The 19,704-nt window shown below is 37.2% G+C and overlaps 1 protein-coding gene across 8 annotated transcripts in view; it reads left to right on the forward strand.

Moving 5' to 3' along the window:
* triob (trio Rho guanine nucleotide exchange factor b) overlaps nucleotides 1-19,704 on the forward strand; it is a 195,716-nt gene that overhangs the window by 135,171 nt on the left and 40,841 nt on the right. For all 8 annotated transcript variants that reach the window (XR_013195894.1, XR_013195895.1, XR_013195893.1 and 5 more), the window contains 16 exons: nucleotides 2,665-2,831; nucleotides 6,280-6,399; nucleotides 6,705-6,896; nucleotides 7,563-7,712; nucleotides 7,815-7,929; nucleotides 8,087-8,202; nucleotides 10,826-10,948; nucleotides 13,903-14,097; nucleotides 14,237-14,352; nucleotides 14,606-14,672; nucleotides 16,213-16,322; nucleotides 16,418-16,487; nucleotides 17,424-17,513; nucleotides 18,227-18,319; nucleotides 19,121-19,232; nucleotides 19,366-19,556. Coding sequence is in view for 3 of the 8 variants with exons in the window: in XM_077207603.1 (XP_077063718.1) it covers nucleotides 2,665-2,831; nucleotides 6,280-6,399; nucleotides 6,705-6,896; nucleotides 7,563-7,712; nucleotides 7,815-7,929; nucleotides 8,087-8,202; nucleotides 10,826-10,948; nucleotides 13,903-14,097; nucleotides 14,237-14,352; nucleotides 14,606-14,672; nucleotides 16,213-16,322; nucleotides 16,418-16,487; nucleotides 17,424-17,513; nucleotides 18,227-18,319; nucleotides 19,121-19,232; nucleotides 19,366-19,556 (2,027 nt within the window). In the remaining 5 variants the exon portion in view is untranslated. The remainder of the gene's footprint in view (nucleotides 1-2,664; nucleotides 2,832-6,279; nucleotides 6,400-6,704; nucleotides 6,897-7,562; nucleotides 7,713-7,814; nucleotides 7,930-8,086; nucleotides 8,203-10,825; nucleotides 10,949-13,902; nucleotides 14,098-14,236; nucleotides 14,353-14,605; nucleotides 14,673-16,212; nucleotides 16,323-16,417; nucleotides 16,488-17,423; nucleotides 17,514-18,226; nucleotides 18,320-19,120; nucleotides 19,233-19,365; nucleotides 19,557-19,704) is intronic.

Consider the following 19,704-nt stretch of genomic DNA (forward strand, 5'->3'; position numbering starts at 1 on the left):
GGAGTAATGGCTGCTGAAAATCCAGCTTTGCCATCACAGGAATAAATTACATTATAATTACATTCAAATAAAAAACAGTTATTTTAAATCGTTATAATATTTCAAAATATTAGTGTTTTCCTGTATTGTTTGATCAAATGAATGCAACATTGGTGAGCATAAGAGATTTCTTTCAAAAAGTAAATTATTCCAATCATTTGAGCCTTAGTGTATGCATTTGATATCTGTCCAGCCGTCTTTATATGATGTCTTTGTGTGACCTTTGCGGTCACCGGATCACGAGAGGCATCAGAGTGTGTGTGTGTGTGTGTGTGTGTGTGTGTGTGTGTGTGTGTGTGTGTGTGTGTGTGTGTGTGTGTGTGTGTGTGTGTGTGTGTGTGTGTGTGTGTGTGTGTGTGTGTGTGTGTGTGTGTGTTTGTGTGTGTTAGTATGTCAGTCCAGAGCAGGCTTAAGGGGGAGGAGAGGACACAGCTAAACTCTAAAGCCAAACACAGCAGGTCCAACCAGACACCCAGCAACCCTCCCTCCCTTCCTCCCACCCGGCCCTGTAATCCTATAGACTCACACTGCCTAGCAAAATCACTGGTCACACACACTCACAAGATTTGACATCTGACAGCACGCACAGATAGCAGAGAGCAAAACGAATCCTCTTTTCACTAGCATCCTTTTGCGGAGGCACATATACAAACGCAAAGCTGGAGTACTCTCAGAGTTTTAGCCCATTGCAGCTCTGGGCTACGGGTGTAAAATGTGAGTATGTATGTGTGTGTGTGATAATGTGTGTGCTAAGACCCAGGTATCTGCACTTCTGTATGCTGATTGTTTTATAGGTCAGTTATCATTTTCAGTGGTGATTTAGCTTATTTTTCTCATGGTATTCTACTGGCAAATTGGACTTTAAAGACAGCATGAAATCACAATTGACCCCATTTACTTCCTGCATAAATGTTACAGGTTGTATTGTGTACGAATTTTCAGTGCACATTATTCGAAAGAAGTAATAACTTTGTAATTGTGTCAAATGAAACTGATAATATCTTAGCTGTCTATCTGCAACCCAGTCAAATCCCTATACTATACATAAAATCAAATATTTCAGCTGAATATTCACATGATGTCCCATTACAGAAGGCAAATGCCATTTTGATGCCCTTCAAGCTGAAGTGTGTCATTTCTGCATCCACCTGTTTAAAATATGCCCATGTCAAATGTCATTAAATGAAAAAAAGAAGGAAAGAAAATATATACATTTTTATATTATGAATATTATTTTATTTTAAATTATTTTGCATTTGTAATTGTTCATGATTCAGTCTCAGTGATGATTCTGAATGTATTTTAGTGTCATGATATGCTATTAACTTTTTGGTAATATTTTGAATTATCGATAGATAGGTAGATAGATAGATATATAGATAGATAGATAGATAGATAGATAGATAGATAGATAGATAGATAGATAGATAGATAGATAGATAGATAGATAGATAGATAGATAGATAGATAGATAGATAGATAGATACAGGGCCTGAAATTAACACCTGACCACGCGCCAAATGCAGGTGAATTTTGCAATTGGCGGGTAAAACTGTCAATCTACCTGCCACATTGGCGGGTAGCCAATGAGAATTGAGTGATTCATTATTATTTTTATTTTTTTCGTCTATCCGATAACATCAACAATTTTCATTCAAGCAGCTGATTTCTGTGAATGCATGTAAAACTAAATGTATATTGCATTACAGGGTGAAGTCAGTATATACATTAACGACGATTTGAGACAAATAAATGTACATTTAATGTGAAACTATGTAAACGGCGCTCTGTGGCGCGGCAGGATTTTGAACAAGGTCCTGAGCCGTTGCTGTGCGCCGCGGACAGACGCCGAGTGGCGCCGCTGGTGTGTGTACATTGATAGAAAATAATGTGTTCGAATTTTAAAGACATGGTTCTGCGCGACGCGGCGACGCGCATCCGGTGTGCAACCCCCTTAAGAGTTATTATTACTTATAATGATTTTGTTAATTACTTGACAGCACTTAAATGTGAATTCTTACAAGTTAAAGAACAATGTTTGTGTGATTTCTATTTTTCACCTTTATGAGGCAAAAAAACAAAACAAACAAAAAAATTGGCTAGTAAAAAGTTACCGTGGCTGGTGGTCAAAAAAGTTAACTTCAGGCCCTGGATAGATAGATAGATAGATAGATAGATAGATAGATAGATAGATAGATAGATAGATAGATAGATAGATAGATAGATAGATAGATAGATAGATAGATAGATAGATAGATAGATAGATAGATAGATAGATAGATAGATAGATAGATAGATAGATAGATAGATAGATAGATAGATAGATAGATAGATAGATAGATAGATAGATAGATAGATATTTTAACTGTATGAAATATGACCTAAATATGTTTTGTCAGGTTTTTGAAGGCGTCACATAAAGGAAAACAACTTAATCCATTTTGACTCAATTTAAAAAGCTCAATTTATTTGTGTCATAGGAGATTATTTACGCCCTTGTTATACACATCTCTCTCTCTCTCTCTCTCTCTCTCTCTCTCTCTCTCTCTCTCTCTCTCTCTCTCTCTCTCTCTCTCTCTCTCTCTCTCTCTCTCTCTCTCTCTCTCTCTCTCTGTCTGTGTGAAGGTGTGGAGTTGTTGTGCGACCGTGACGTTGACATGGCGACACGGGTTCAGGATCTGTTAGATTTCCTGCATGAGAAACAGCAGGAGCTGGACGCAGTTGCAGAACAGCACAGAAGACACCTGGAGCAGTGTGTGCAGCTCCGACACTTACAGGCCGAGGTCAAACAGGTAACATCTCACTGTCTGTCTCTCTGTCCACTCCAGAACTCACGCAGGCACTTACACGTAGACATAGACGTTTACATTTCAGATCATGATACAGCTTTCTCAGCTGAGAACAAACAACCACTGTATGATTTGTTCCTTTTAACGTACTGCCATAATTAATGTCATGGTTAATTATCCAATAGAGGTTTTATTTTAGAGGTGGGAATTTCCTCGGTCTGTACCTGAGCAGTGACTCATGGGTAATGAATGTAGGCTAAACTGAGGCTGAAAATCAGGCATTGCCTTGTACACTAATATTTCTGACGCCTTGTTACATATCTTGGTTTATTACATTGTCTCCCAATGTGCATTTCTTTTTTGTGATCTAACTGATAGGCGTTGTCTCCTTCCAGTAAACAATGATAATTAAGCTCATAAAATTTGAAGCAGTGTCTTTTCTTTCACTAACAAATATACATGTAGCAGGATTCAACGGGTGAAAGGAAAAGGTGCTTTTCACTACTCGCATAGTGTATTATTGCATGTTTTTTATTGAACATTGATGGAGCAACACATTTTGTGGGAATAAAAATAACACAGCTAATAGTTGTTCAAAGCAATCACTCCAACAAATATTGAACCAAATTTTTTTTTCTTTTTTTTTCTTTTTAAAACTACAGATTTATTTTTATCATTCTGAAAGATTCTTAGACTGCTTAAAAGACATTGCATAATATTTCAAAATGGCTTCACATTAACAATAAATTGTTAATGTCTATGTCTTGTATGTCTATGTCTACTGGACATAGACATACAAGACACACAAACATAGATGGAGTAGATCGAGTACATCAACACCCCAAAGCTTCACAGTCATATATCAATTCCTGGGTCGACATTTCATTCAGTAACATTGGCAATTTGGCCAGTTTAGATTTATATGCTGTTTTATTTTGATTATCGCGTTATTTTACATATGCATCAGCTTATGGTGTTTGCTTCTTCTTGACATGTGTTTTGATCAGGAGATTCAGTACTCTTTCAGAAGATGTGTTATAGCGCACCTACCGTATAACAGTGAAAACACAGAAAGCCGGAAAAATCCATCAATGGCGGGGGAGCGTTGTTTCATGAATGACGGAAATTTCTGTCAATGGAAAGAGTTAAAAACATGAAATATGGACAATCTAGCACAAAATCGACTTTTTGCTGCCCGAGATTGTGTCAAGGATCAGTCGAATTTTCTGGCCCGTAGTGAATCATGGATGTTTAGGAAAGTGCAGCGTGAGTTTTTGTTACATCTAGTGGATTAGAGGAAAATATAATAAAATATCCTTTTTACCTCAGTGTGCCTTTAGCCCCTATTGTACCCTATATCTAAAAATGTATTTAATTTAGTAACAGTTTATAATAACTTAATTTAATTGCATTAAAAATGATTATGTCATTCCATTATTAAAATGTAATGTTGATATTCATTATAACAATATTTAATTGCTAGAAGCTTGATTTATATATTTACATATGTATTAGTCTTTGAACTACTAACTACTGATTCTTTAAGCATTATTTAATGTTTGTTATTGCTGCCATTTTTATATTTAATGAAGTGCAGTGTTAATGGTTGGTCAGTTTTGAGTGGCGGATCTGACAACATACAGGAGCTGATGGGAAATGTGGGGCACACTTAAAATGAGAAGGAAAAACTAGGCCAGGAGGAGCAGCTGGTAATCTCATTTCATCCTTTCATTTATTTATTTTATATTATTTTATATTTATTTTTGTCTGGACTGCTCTAGAGGAAAGGGGTGATTAGAGATGTGGCGGAGCTGGGACGCCCGTGTGGTTTAAGGAGTATTTGAGTGGGTGTGTGTGGTGGTAGACATGTAATCATGTTTTTTGACTTTACAGGGAAAATTTGCGCCTGTGTGGCAGTTTTCAGTGTGTTTATTTACGTTCGTGCAAGAAACATAGGTGCGCTATCTGTCACTGTCGGTGTATCAGCACTAAATTAGGTGTGTAAAGTGTGAGTCAATGTGTCCGGAGACAGCTTGGAATTTAGACCTAAAGGTGAAGTCGGAGAACACATCTGTCAGTACAAAATATTTCTCACTTTCCCCACTGATGCAATCTCCCTGTTTACAGCACACTAGTGTTGTAAAGTTGCCTCATCTCATTTCAGAAAACAGCACTTTTTGATTTACTGTAAAAGGCAGTATTGTGCACTTTGTACCATTTTCCGTCTTCTGCCCATTTTAGTCACGGTTTCCCGCACAAAACCAAGAATGTTGTTCTCCCTCTATATGACCTTTAAAATTAAACAAGCTGTGTTTTTTTTTTGTATAGTGCCCTTAAGATTTTAATATGTAATTGACCTCTATTTAATTTGGCTAACCTTTTTACAAATGAAATGAGTACCAGTGACCTTAACTTCTGAATATTGTCACTTAATTCTGAATAGGCATTGATTATGTGTAGTCTTCAAACATTTATTTCAGCTACAAAGTGTAGTAGACTTAACTCTGTCTAAAGGCCCCCTAAAATCCAAATTTTTGTATAAATATGTTAGGCTTAAGGTTATGAATAACCTGGTGTGTTCCAAAACAATGACAAAATTCGCATTTAGAAGATATAAGCATTCAAAACTTAGAGTTTCCCACTTCCGCTAAAATGGATCACGGATTTTTACCACCGCAGACGTCAGCTTCTCATCATATCTTCTGTCCAATCAAATGCTCTCTAGAATCTAAAGCTCCGCCCCCTATGCTATAAAAAACACCTGGCCAAAGTGACCGTTGACACGTCACTGAGCAATATGGGTTGGAGATGTGTGTTCGGTTGATCAAACGCTCAAGTTTTATTCCGTATTCCAACTGTACGTCGGTTAAGAATGAAATGGCCTGAATTTATTCACACCACGTATCATCAGCACTGGGATTCGCTTCCATGGTCCTGTCAAGTGCGACTTGCAGTCTGTGAGGTAAACTAAATGCTATTGGCTATTTGAAAAGGGGGAGGAGAAATTCAATATGTCCCGCCTTAGCTTCCTGTTTCAGTGGAAATGACATCAACGCATCATACAAAGCTGCGTGTTCCAAGGCTCTTCAGTGGGCCTTTAACATACTTTATCACGTTACAAATCCATTCTATAGAACCCTGAAGTCTGTAGATTCTGTCTGGGCCTGGTCAAGTGTTAAAGGGGTCGTCTTATGTCCTTTTTAAAATCTTGATTTTATGTTTGGGGTCTACAAGAATAGGTTTTCATCCTTGAATGTTAAAAAAACAATAACATTATTATATATATATATAAAATTATTGCAACACCCATCTTCCCAGTCTTTCAGTAACGCTCATAACGTTCCTGTCTCTATGAAGACCCTCCTTCCGAAAAGTGTAGGCTCTGATTGGCCGACTAAACTTACAGTCCATGGCATGCCCCCTTTAAATCCTTTGGTTATGTGTGTTTCAGGTACTGGGCTGGATCCGCAATGGGGAGTCGATGCTCAATGCAGGTCTCATCACAGCCAGTTCCCTGCAGGAGGCAGAACAGTTACAGCGGGAACATGAGCAGTTTCAACATGCTATTGAGGTACCACAAAACAACACGAACACATTGACATACTGTTTTTGCTTTGCTTTGCTTTGCTTTGCTTTGCTTTGTTGTTTTGTTTATGTTATGATATGTTTTTTTGTTTGTTTTGTTTTGATGTTTTTTCTTTCGTTTTGATGTTTTCTTTTGTTTAGTTTTTTGTCTTTTGCCTTGTTTTGTTTGCTGTCACTTATGCTAGTCAGAGTGTCTAGCACTAAAAATAATTGTTATTTTCTATCAATTTTGGTCATTTTTGCTTTCTTTTTTCTTGTTTTCACTTTCTCTTTCATTTTCCTTCTCCGCAGAAAACCCATCAGAGTGCACTGCAGGTGCAGCAGAAGGCAGAGGCTCTGCTACAGGCCAATCACTACGACATGGACATGATCCGTGACTGCGCAGAGAAGGTGGCGTCTCACTGGCAGCAGCTCATGCTGAAGATGGAAGACCGCCTCAAACTGGTCAATGCCTCGGTGGCTTTCTACAAGACATCAGAGCAGGTCAGTGATGATCCTGTGATGGTTTGATCTCAGTCTCTTATGTTAAATATGTTTACAATTTTGTTTGTTTAAGTTAACTTAACATTGTGTACATTTAAAACAAACCAAAAAACATATTCACAGAATTTAGCTAAATCCTACTTGTAGTGAAGTAATGTAAAGGTACAGTAAATCATGTAAATTACATAAAAATATTAAATTGTGAAATACTATCATAATTATGCAATAAATATCTAATATACACGTACTGTGTTATAATTATGACATGTTTAATTTGAATTTATACATGTAAAATTCATAATTCTGATATAAATCAAAATTATGTTATAATTATAAGATAAAAAGTCAAAATTATGACAAAAAGTTCTACTGTTATAATTATGACGTTTAATTTGAATTTATAAATTCAAAATCTAGTTATGATATAAATCAAAATGAGGTTATAATTATAAGATAAAAAGTCAAAATTATGACAAAGGTCGTTTTTTTTATTTCATAATTATGATTTAGTAATGTATCATTTCCACTTTTTATCTCAAAATTTTTGATTATGTCATAATCATGATTTGCGAAATGAAATATTTTTTCTTATGCGGCGGAAATGTGATTTTGCATTTAAATATCAGAATAATACTGTCTATTAACCAACATGTGTGTGTTCTGCAGGTGTGTAGTGTGCTGGAAAGTTTGGAGCAAGAATACAAACGAGAGGAAGACTGGTGTGGAGGGACTGATAAACTGGGACCAAACTCGGAGTCTGATCACGTGACTCCCATGATCAGTAAACACCTGGAGCAGAAAGAGGCCTTTCTCAAGGTACCGAGCCCATACACACATGCACTCACGTTCTCAAGTAGCGATCTGATCAAACGTTTTGTGCGAATTTACTCATAACTGACTCTTTTTTCTTCTCTGAAGGCATGCACACTCGCCAGACGCAACGCTGATGTCTTCCTCAAGTACTTGCACAGAAACAGCGTGAATATGCCTGGAATGCTCGCACATGTCAAAGCCCCTGAACAACAAGTCAAGAGTAAGACTACATCCACATTTTGTGATTGGTTTAAAGGGACAAATGTTAAACCACAATTAGGACTGAAGTGAACCATTATTTGCTTTTCGATTAGCATGATTTATTGTCATGAATCCAGGGTTCAGGTATGTTCTGTGTTTCTGATTCTGTCCTACAGACATCCTAAATGAGTTGCTGCAGCGAGAGAACCGGGTTCTGCACTTCTGGACCATGAGGAAGAGGAGGCTTGACCAGTGTCAGCAGTATGTGGTGTTTGAACGCAGCACCAAACAGGTCAGTACCAGTCTAATCCAGAAGAATCTGCCTTTTAGCTCGGCATATAGTCTGGACCAAACTGTGGTCAAGTACTACAACACCCACCGACTTAGACAGAGGTTAGGTTTGTGAGGAGGAGCATCTAATGCCGGGCTCAGACCAAACGACATTTCAGGTTATGTGATTTTGACAATTCTTGTGTCGTGGTCAAGACTACACGTTGCTTTCAACCAATCATCGCGTGCTGTCTTTAACAACGTGCCTGATGTCATTGAGACGTAGACTGACTTCCAGAAATAAGAGCGTAAACAAACAATGGCTACCGATGCGGCGTGTTTTCTACTGGCTGTCTTGTCACCAGTAAAGCTCAAAAATAGAAAGAAAACCTGACAGTGGACACGTTCCTGGATTGCATGGAGAGGACTGTATAATCCTCCATGGAGAACTTAGGTAAGACATCCATGAATCTTGCCTCCATTGCATAATAGCACCAATACCATTGTTTCTCTCTTTCGTTTCGCCATGTTTGAAGCTGTGTATGGAAGAGCTTCTGTGCTTCTATTGGTCAATGTACAAATGTGATGGAACTCGTCATAGAGGACCGAAAAAAAAAAAAAAACACTTGCTAGTTTTTCTGTCGTTATGTCCTGTCCCATAGTAAGGTACTATGTCTTTAGTTATGTCCTGAAATGTGGGCGTCAGTTGTCTTTCACTATCACACACACTATACAAGATAAACCGATCGATTGTTGCATCCTGATGTCCACGACACTACGTCAAACGGATTGTGGCAAAATCGGCTGATATCTAGTGATAATCGGCTGATGTTTAGTGTAGTCTAAACCCGGCATGAGTTTGAAGCTACCACTTTGACAGTGTGCCTGTCAATGTCACAACACTCTCTTGCTTGTACAGATGTAACGCAAAATAAAGTGAAAAATGCCATTTCTGAATTTTAGTATAAGTATTGCTTTACAGAAAATAAAGAAGAACAAATGAAAAGAAAAAAAGAAAGATTTCCTTACAAAGGCTTATGCTAACCATTCATTTGGGCAACTAATCAAAATTAAGATTTATTAATAGTAAGGTACTGTGGTCATGCCGTCCCAATATTGTTTATCATAATTATGACTTATCTCATTATTTCGACTTTATCTCATGACTTTTTGTCGTAACATCGACTTATGTCAATTATGTCCATTTTGACTTTTTATCTAATTTATATATATATATATATATATATATATATATATTGTTGTTATCATTTTCAAAAGCTGACTTACAATTGCAATATTTTACATTTTATAATATATATTTGACAATCCTAGTCCATAAAAGTGACAGACAATGATCATTTGTAGCATAACCTCTGCTTGGCTGGTACTTAAACACAGATTTCTACAAGAGAAAATATATAAACTCATACATATATACATAGACAGAAGTAATCCACCCACACATCATTAATGATAGTGTTGCATTTAAGTTCTTCTGAAAGTAAATGTTCTGACATACAGGGGAAGCATGGTGCTAGACACAAAGGTCATGGGTTCAATTCCCAGGAACCAGACATTATGATGTTTATTTGTAATGCACCATACGTCGTGTTAGTGTCCGCAACATGCTTAAATGTAATTTTTCAATTAAATGTCTCGAACCCGTGCACCCTGACTTCAGAATCTTGCACAAACGTTTAATTTTATTTTATTTAATTTAATTTTAAAAACATACATTTAATCTTAGGCTGACACTAGCATTATGAACATTTGATAATTTAAATTTGAATAGTGTAAGAAACCCTTGTCTTTCTTCAAACATCAGTTCCACAGACATAAAGTCATTCTCAAGAAAATCAGTTCAACCATACAGTCTATTCGAGATCAAATTATTTGATGCCATACAGAATTGACTAGAAGCTGCCGCAGACCACAACAAGTATTTCTGGAGCCTCAAATAACAGAAGCACGTCAGGTCAAGTGATCAGTGGTTTGCGTGACTGCAACTGTCATGTATCACAACCTTCAAAAACGTTCTGTCTACAAAATAACTAAAATGGTATCAAGTTGCATAATTACAGTGTAGGGAACCTGGAAGTCTGTGGTACTGGATGGAGTTTCTCTCTTCGTTTCACATTTAAGCGTTTTGGAAGGACTTTAGTTTGACCACACAGTTTTCTGCTTTAGTAGTCTTTTTTTCTATGAATATTAGTATTACTTTGAGGTGGCACACAATGCAACCCAAACAATCAAACCTATTCTGAAATTGGTTACTTTAAAAAAGACATGAAAATATGTGTTTCAAAATGAGCAAGAGCACTTTTAAAGATCTCACTCCCTCTTGTGGACAAATGAGAGTAAAACATATACACATGTATGGGTCTATACACTGGCTTATTTAGATATCCGTGTTCGCCCGGACTGCCCTTTGACATCTATTGTTAATTAAAGCTAATTGTAAGTTCTATGAACTAAACCTAACCCTGAAATACAACTTGAAGACAACTTGTTTTGTCCCTTTTCTGGTATTCTTTTAAAAGCGTTTTCAAAAACTGCTCTCACAAGGTTAGAAAAACACTGTTGCACAAACACACATGCACATATTCACATCTTTTTTGACTTGTCATTTTGACTGTTTTCTGTAGGCTTTGGAGTGGATCCATGATACAGGAGAGTTTTACCTATCCACACACACCTCTACAGGCTCCACTATACACCACACACAGGAACTGCTGAAAGAACATGAGGAATTCCAGATTACAGCCAAGGTATGTCTCAAATATACAGGTCCTTCTCAAAAAATTAGCATATTGTGATAAAGTTCATTATTTTCCATAATGTAATGATAAAAATTTATATTTCATATTTTTTAGATTCATTGCACACCAACTGAAATATTTCAGGTCTTTTATTGTTTTAATACTGATGATTTTGGCATACAGCTCATGAAAACCCAAAATTCCTATCTCAAAAAATTAGCATATTTCATCCGACCAATAAAATAAGTGTTTTTTTAATACAAAAAAAGTCAACCTTCAAATAATTATGTTCAGTTATGCACTCAATACTTGGTCGGGAATCCTTTTGCAGAAATGACTGCTTCAATGCGGCGTGGCATGGAGGCAATCAGCCTGTGGCACTGCTGAGGTGTTATGGTGGCCCAGGATGCTTCGATAGCGGCCTTAAGCTCATCCAGAGTGTTGGGTCTTGCGTCTCTCAACTTTCTCTTCACAATATCCCACAGATTCTCTATGGGGTTCAGGTCAGGAGAGTTGGCAGGCCAATTGAGCACAGTAATACCATGGTCAGTAAACCATTTACCAGTGGTTTTGGCACTGTGAGCAGGTGCCAGGTCGTGCTGAAAAATGAAATCTTCATCTCCATAAAGCTTTTCAGCAGATGGAAGTATGAAGTGCTCCAAAATCTCCTGATAGCTAGCTGCATTGACCCTCCCCTTGATAAAACACAGTGGACCAACACCAGCAGCTGACATGGCATCCCAGACCATCACTGACTGTGGGTACTTGACACTGGACTTTAGGCATTTTGGCATTTCCTTCTCCCCAGTCTACATGCAAAATTTGCTTTCATCCGAAAAAAGTACTTTGGACCACTAAGGAACAGTCAGTGCTGCTTATCTGTAGCCCAGGTCAGACGCTTCTGCCGCTGTTTCTGGTTCAAAAGTGGCTTGACCTGGGGAATGCGGCACCTGTAGCCCATTTCCTGCACACGCCTGTGCACGGATGCTCTGGATGTTTCTACTCCAGACTCAGTCCACTGCTTCCGCAGGTCCCCCAAGGTTTGGAATCGGTCCTTCTCCACAATCTTCCTCAGGGTCCGATCACCTCTTCTCGTTGTGCAGCGTTTTTTGCCACACTTTTTCCTTCCCACAGACTTCCCACTGAGGTGCCTTGATACAGCACTCTGGGAACAGCCTATTTGTTCAGAAATTTCTTTCTGTGTCTTACCCTCTTGCTTGAGGGTGTCAATGATGGCCTTCTGGACAGCAGTCAGGTCGGCAGTCTTACCCATGATTGCGGTTTTGAGTAATGAAACAGGCTGGGAGTTTTTAAAAGCCTCAGGAATCTTTTGCAGGTGTTTAGAGTTAATTAGTTGATTAAGATGATTAGGTTAATAGCTCGTTTAGAGACCCTTTTCATGATATGCTAATTTTTTGAGATAGGAATTTTGGGTTTTCATGAGCTGTATGCCAAAATCATCAGTATTAAAACAATAAAAGACCTGAAATATTTCAGTTGGTGTGCAATGAATCTAAAATATATGAAAGTTTAATTTTTATCATTACATTATGGAAAATAATGAACTTTATCACAATATGCTAATTTTTTGAGAAGGACCTGTATATAAGATAAGATGGTGTGTAAGGGCAGTTTGCTTTCTTATTTTGCTAGATACCTAGAAACTTAATCAGAATGCTTGTACATAAACTTTCAGACCATATTCTGTTGTCCTTTTAGTGTCATCATTTACTCACCCAAACCAGATTCCCTTTCTTCATTACAAGGAATTCCTTAAAGGAATAGTTCACTTAAAAATGAAAATTCTGTAATTTGCTCACCCTCAAGTTGTTTCAAACCTGTTTGAATTTCTTTCTTCTGCTGAACACAAAATAAGTTATTTTGAAGAATGTCTGTAACCAGAAAGTTGATGGACTCCATTGACTTCCATAGTAGAAAAAAAAAAATACTATGAAAGTCAATGGGGTCCATCAACTGTATGTTACCGCCATTCATTCTTTTAAGTCGGAACTTCCACGAAAAGGAAGTTGCGATAGTATTTGTCTTCCCTGTTTTGACATGTATACAAGTGAAATGGCTTATCAAACGATAAAAAATATATTGGGCGGGACTTGTTTTTTGTCCATCAGGACTTGATTGAATCGTGGGATCGTTGTGGTTTGCTATTGGTCGATCTCATGTGAGTGACAGGTCGTCCTGCACTCGTGCAAGTAAACATGTCATCAGAGAAGAGATGTCGCTGCCAGAGGGAGGGGAAGCTATTTTGATTAAAGATTAAGAGGGTAATGGATAAATCATTATAATTAATATTGAAATATTACATTAACAAAAAAAAAAAAAGATGTATCCATTTTTATGTCATGGTGGCTTTAAAATCAAACTTAAAAACTCTAGATAATACAGGTGAGTAAAAGATGACAACATTTTCATTTTAGGTGAACTATTCCTACAACTTCATCCAAAGTTAATCCTACAACTGTGATTCTTAGCATGTTACAGGTTTATCAACTCACACCCCTCCCAGGTGATATTTACACTCTGATTGGGGACATTTAATTTAATATTCAACAATATTATTGATCAGCCTGCATTGACACCATTATATGAGAACTGAACTGACCTGAACGATGACATCATGGTTTTCTCCAGATCGGTTATATATATATATAAATTTACTTAACTAATAACTTTTTACAACAAAAGTGAAACATCACTGAATTTACTTAAGCTGGACTGTGACGCTATTTTCTTCTGGAAACAAACTTTGTTGCATTAATTTCAATATAATCTCTATAAAACTGCTTTGAAATCGGTGAAATCACAGCATGTCTCTCTCTCTCTCTCTCTCTCTCTCTCTCTCTCTCTCTCTCTCTCTCTCTCTCTCTCTCTCTCTCTCTCTCTCTCTCTCTCTCTCTCTCTCCCTCTCCCTCTCTCTCTTTCTCTCTCTCTCTCTCTCTCTTCAGCAAACCAAAGAGCGGGTAAAGTTGTTGATCCAGCTGGCTGATGGTTTTTGTGAGAAAGGCCACGCCCATGCGAACGAGATTCAAAAATGGGTCGCCTCAGTGGACAAACGCTACCGTGACTTTTCCCTTCGCATGGACAAGTACCGTTCCTGTCTGGAGAAAGCTCTCGGCCTGTCCACTGACTCCAACAAAGCGGTGAGAGGGAGTGTGTTGATGTGGCCTGTATGGCTGGAGTGTGGATAAACAATATCTTTGCTGTAAGAGTCATTAACCATGTTAATCTATGAAAGAACAGTGATTTCTGACCATTAAATCATTTCTTTCGGGGTTTCAGAGTAAAGATCTGCAGTTGGACATCATCCCAGCCAGTGCTCCTGGTGCAGAGGTCAAACTCAGAGACGTCAACCATGAACTCAATGAAGAGAAACGCAAATCAGCCCGGAGAAAAGAGTACGTCTTTTAAACCTGATTATACGATAACAAGCCGACGGCAGGGAGTGCTAAAAGAGAACTCTTCATTTGAAGAAATTCCACCTTTAGTAATTTTGTTTTGTGAGGAAACACCCTTGAATATTCATACTAAAATAACCAACTAAATGTTTTGATTTTTGAGGGTTTTATACCAGATTGAAACCCCTCCCAAATGTATTGTGCTTTCAAACAAACGTTGACAATAGGTCTCTGTTGCATTGCCCTCTTTCAGGTTTATAATGGCGGAGCTCATTCAGACAGAGAAGACATATGTGAGAGACCTGCGGGAGTGTATGGATGTAAGTGTTTTTTTCACGATCTGCTCCTTACGGACCGACATTTCGAGGGTGTGGTACACCAATGTCCACTTTGGACAGAACACAAAAGCCCTGTGCTATAAATGTATTCACTGCAGTTCAGCCCAAAAACAATCCAGTTTCTCTAAGAATAGCTACTGTTTGATCACATAAAAAGATTGAGTGTCATTAAAACACTGATCATGTTTATATGCATCATTTTTAATCCAAATGGGAATATTCATGCGTTTTGGAATAGACATGTAATCATATTCCTGAAAATAATACATATGCATTGTTTTTTCTCTATTATTTTCTGGGAAAGACTGTCAGTAATTCATTTGTTATGATGCATTTTAGTAATTCTGCACAGTAATTTAATCAGCTCATTTATTCTCATTCACGACTAGCAAAAACTGTTCATCTCCAAGGGTGCTTTAACCCATCTGTATATTGATTTATGTATATTGTATGTTCCTTTAATTTCTTCTTGTTCTATTGGAGCACCCAGCATTACTTTTATCACGTTAATATTCAGTTACTGTGTATGTTTTGGATAATATTGTGTTTATGACCCAGAATTCTGATTAATACAGGTATATATGTCACAAGACTTTAAAGGGTTAGTTCACCCACAAAAAAAATCTAATTCTGTCATTAATTACTCACCTTTATGTTGTCTGAGAGCTTTCTGTCCCTCCATCAACAGCCCATGCACCTACAGCTTTCAAACCCTAGAAAGACAAAGACATCATAAAAGTAATCCATGTGACTCCAGTGGTTTAACATCAATTTTATGAAGCAACATGAGTGCGTTCACGAGAGCGCTCTCTAAACGCGTGTTGTTTTTGCGTGAACAAAGCACTCATGTCGCTTCATAAAACTGGGGTTAAACCACTTGGGTCACATGGATTACTTTAATGATGTCTTTACTACCTTTCTGGTGCTTAAAAGTGGCAGTTGCTTAGGCTGTCAATGAAGCTCTCAAATTTCATTAAAAAGATTAATTTGTGTTCCGGGGGTTTAGAACACATGAGGATGAGTAATTAATGACAAAATATTTGGGTGAACTAACACTTTAAAATAAATTGCAAAACTGTAAAAACTAAAACCTTTAAAAACATGCTCAAAATTGACTATTTTTAATTTCTTAATAAATGGCCTGCTTTATTTTGTTTTTGGGACAAATTATTTTGAAGACAAAAGCATAATCAATGTTGTTTTTATAATAATTTTCATCAAAGTCAATTTGATGACAATTATTATACTGGGAGATTGTTCTCCACTTCAGAAATTACTTTTTTTTCTGTTGACATAATTAAGGCTGTGCAGGTAAGAGAAATTAAATTAATATCAGAGCCAAATATTCCTGTAAAGAAAAGTCCATATTTCCCATTTAAGAACTATGTAAACTGAATTATGGAAGGTGTCTTTCATTGTTTAATAGCATTAGGTTGGAAAGAATTCTAAGTGTGTGTGTGTGTGTGTGTGTGTGTGTGCGTGCGTGCGTGCGTGTGTGCGTGTGTGTGTGTGTGTGTTTCAGACTTATCTGTGGGAGATGAGCAGTGGTGTGGAAGAGATTCCCCCAGGGATTGTCAACAAAGAGCACATCATCTTCGGCAACATGCAAGACCTATTAGAGTTCCATCACAAGTCTGTGAACCTAATGAACTGCAGTTCTCAGAATTATTGAATTGTATCGTTCTTTAATTACCATTTCTTTATGCCCTTCTTTGTCCTTTCCTCAGCATTTTCCTTAAAGAATTGGAAAAATATGAGCAGCTTCCAGAGGATGTGGGTCACTGTTTCGTCACATGGGTGAGTGTGTCAGTGTGCTAGAGATAAACTGATTAAGAAGTGCACTAGACTAGTGTAACGTTATCTTGACATTAAATCAGATTATTAGAACACATATCTGGGTTACACTGCATTTTACAGCACATACACTTACATTTTACATTCAAAGAATAATTACTGAGTAATATACAGTACAGTAAGGGAACTGTTTGGACTTAAAATTGGTTTAGTTTTGGTTTAGTGTTCAGGGTTAGTACCTAGTTATTACACTAAGTACATACTACATACACTACCTTTCAAAAGATTAGGGTCAGTAGATTGCTTTTAAAGAAATAAATACTTCCATTTAGAAAGGATACATTCAATTGTAGTAAACACTTTTTGCTTGAGCACCAAATCAGCATGTTAGAATGATTTCTGAAGGATCATGTGACACTGAAACCTGGAGTAATGGCTGCTAAAAATTCAGCTTTGCCCTTTGCCATCACAGGAATGATATATATTCATGTATCTTAACTGTAATTGCTTGAATAAATGACTATATTAAATTATTAATTACAAATATTGCTGATATTTAAACTTAGTACTGTAAAACTAAGTGCTACCAATATTTGTAACTGTTAAAAGCAATTCATGGACTATTGTAACTGTAACTGATTCCCTTATTGGTGCAGTGGTGCAGTAAGGGAAAAGAACAGGTTCTCATCAATATAAGCAATTAATGATCACAATTTAGAAACTATCTTGTTAAATTGTTTCACACAAATATTTATTTAAAAAATCAGAGGAAAAATCACTTGGTGTTGCTTTAAAACGTTCTGATAATAGTTATCATTTTAAAAGAGACTCCAATTATTATAAATCGGGAAAAAATAGAACATATTTGGGTTCTAAATGTTTTAAAGAATTGATAATTCTTATATAATGATTTGCTGTTGTTTTTGTTTTGTTTTTCAGGCGGATAAGTTTCAGATGTACGTGAATTACTGTAAGAACAAGCCTGACTCCACTCAGTTGATTCTGGAACACGCAGGGGCCTATTTTGATGTGAGTACTAAGCAAAACGAATCTTACAATTCTTTACATAAACATCATTAAAGGGCATATGATTCTGTGTAAGTATCCCTTTTATACACTTGAATCAAGGAATTTCAGTTTATTTATTCAGTTTATTCAGATTATACAACACTTTTTGTGTGTGTTTCACAGAGAATGTGGGTGTTTATATGAATATGTATGTGACATTGTGTTTTTGTCGTAGTATTATCGTGCGTCTCCATTAATGTGTATATGTATTTGAGTTTGTGTGTAAGGTTTCTGTGGTCTGTTGAGCAGCTCTGTTCTTGAGCTGGTAGGTGGAGGTCTTAGAGAGAGGGTGTGTGTCCTGTGTGTTCGGGGGTCGTGTGTGTGTGTGTGTGTGTGTGTGTGTGTGTGTGTGTGTGTGTGTGTGTGTGTGTGTGTGTGTGTGTGTGTGTGTGTGTGTGTGTGTGTGTGTGTGTGTGTGTGTGTGTGTGTGTGCGCGCGCGACTGTTGCCAGGCAATCAGAACAGACGGACTCTTCTTTCACTCTGATGAATGGTTTTACCCTTGAGCTCTGCTTTTGCAAAATTGCTATCACTAAGCTATATAAGAATAAAAAGGCTAATAGTTAAGATAAAAAGTTTCATCATGATTGTTTTCCAGCAAGCTTTTAGAATGTGTGTGTGTGAAAGATATTTGTCGTTTTAATTAAAAGTCTTTTTGTGTTTGTATGTGTGCAGGAGATCCAACAAAGGCACAGGCTGGCCAATTCCATCTCATCATACCTTATTAAACCGGTTCAGAGGATCACCAAGTATCAGCTGCTGCTAAAGGTGTGTTTCTACTATAATTGAAGCAATCTCAGCAAAGATGAAATACAGATTCCACATATATAAAGCAAAGAAGTTGAGCACAGACTTAAACCAAACTCTTTATTGTGATGCTCCCCAACAGATGTTCTCCTGACTATAAGTAACTTTGCAAGTACTTGTCAACTTATTCTAACCCTTACCCTACCAGTCTACTAATACTCTACTAAAACTCTAATGAGAGTTAGTGGACATGTAGGTGCAATGTTACGTATGGTCAATAGAATATGTTAAAGGGACCATCAAAATAAAGTGAAACAAAATTTTCAGCCATACTTTTAACAGATGGGCAAAATAAATTACAAAGGTATAATCATATATTACAATTAATCATGTTTTAATCTTATATTGTTTTTCCTTTACTTCATTAATGTGTTAAATATAGAAGTATACAAGCAAAAACAATGCTTGTCCCAAAACACTGCTTGCAGACAGACATCTGGCTTACACACACTGAACCCCACAAGACCATGCTAGTGAACCAGCTTCACCAGCTCCGTTTGGCTTTAGAACAGCATGACTATGCTGGTCCACCAGCTAGACCAGCAGTAGACCAGCACTAACCAGCCTGGGCCAGCATGGAATTCAACATGGTTTTTCAACAGGGTTTACTTATTCAGTAAATATATTTAAAAAAGAAAAAAGAAAAGAAAGGGATGTTCCACCGCATGTTAACAATCTCTAATTACAAAATCCACATTAAAGCACAAACTCTTCAATGTTTATCTTCAAATGTACAAGTACAATTGTTGTGTTTGTACATAGGAACTATTGACATGCTGTGAGGAAGGTAAAGGAGAAATTAAAGATGGTCTGGAGGTCATGCTCAGTGTGCCCAAGAGAGCGAATGATGCCATGCACCTCAGCATGCTGGATGGTAAGTAACACACACATACACACACAGCTTGTTAACCCAAACCCAAACCATCATTTTACTGTAACTGTATATCATTGTTCAACCACTCTCTCTCTCTCATCACTGTCTCTTACTCTGCCTCCTGTCCTCTCAGGTTTTGATGAGAACATTGAGTCTCAGGGTGAGTTGATTCTGCAAGAGTCATTCCAGGTTTGGGATCCAAAGACACTGATCCGTAAGGGCAGAGAGCGGCACCTCTTCCTCTTTGAGATGTCCCTCATCTTCAGCAAGGACGTCAAAGACTCCAACGGCAGAAGCAAGTACCTCTACAAGAGCAAGCTTATGGTATGAGTTTTCTTTTAATTTTGTTATCAATTACTTGAAGTCCCCCTGTAGTCAATAATTGTATCCTTTAATAATAATTTATAAAAATTCTATAAAAATAAAAATACAAATTGCAGTTCTATGAATATGCAAATTAGCACCGCCTCCA

The sequence above is a fragment of the Siphateles boraxobius genome, unplaced genomic scaffold (assembly GCF_051911475.1).
Source record: "Siphateles boraxobius isolate OS27281-9 unplaced genomic scaffold, OSU_SipBor_1 12, whole genome shotgun sequence".
Lineage (NCBI taxonomy): Eukaryota > Metazoa > Chordata > Actinopteri > Cypriniformes > Leuciscidae > Siphateles > Siphateles boraxobius.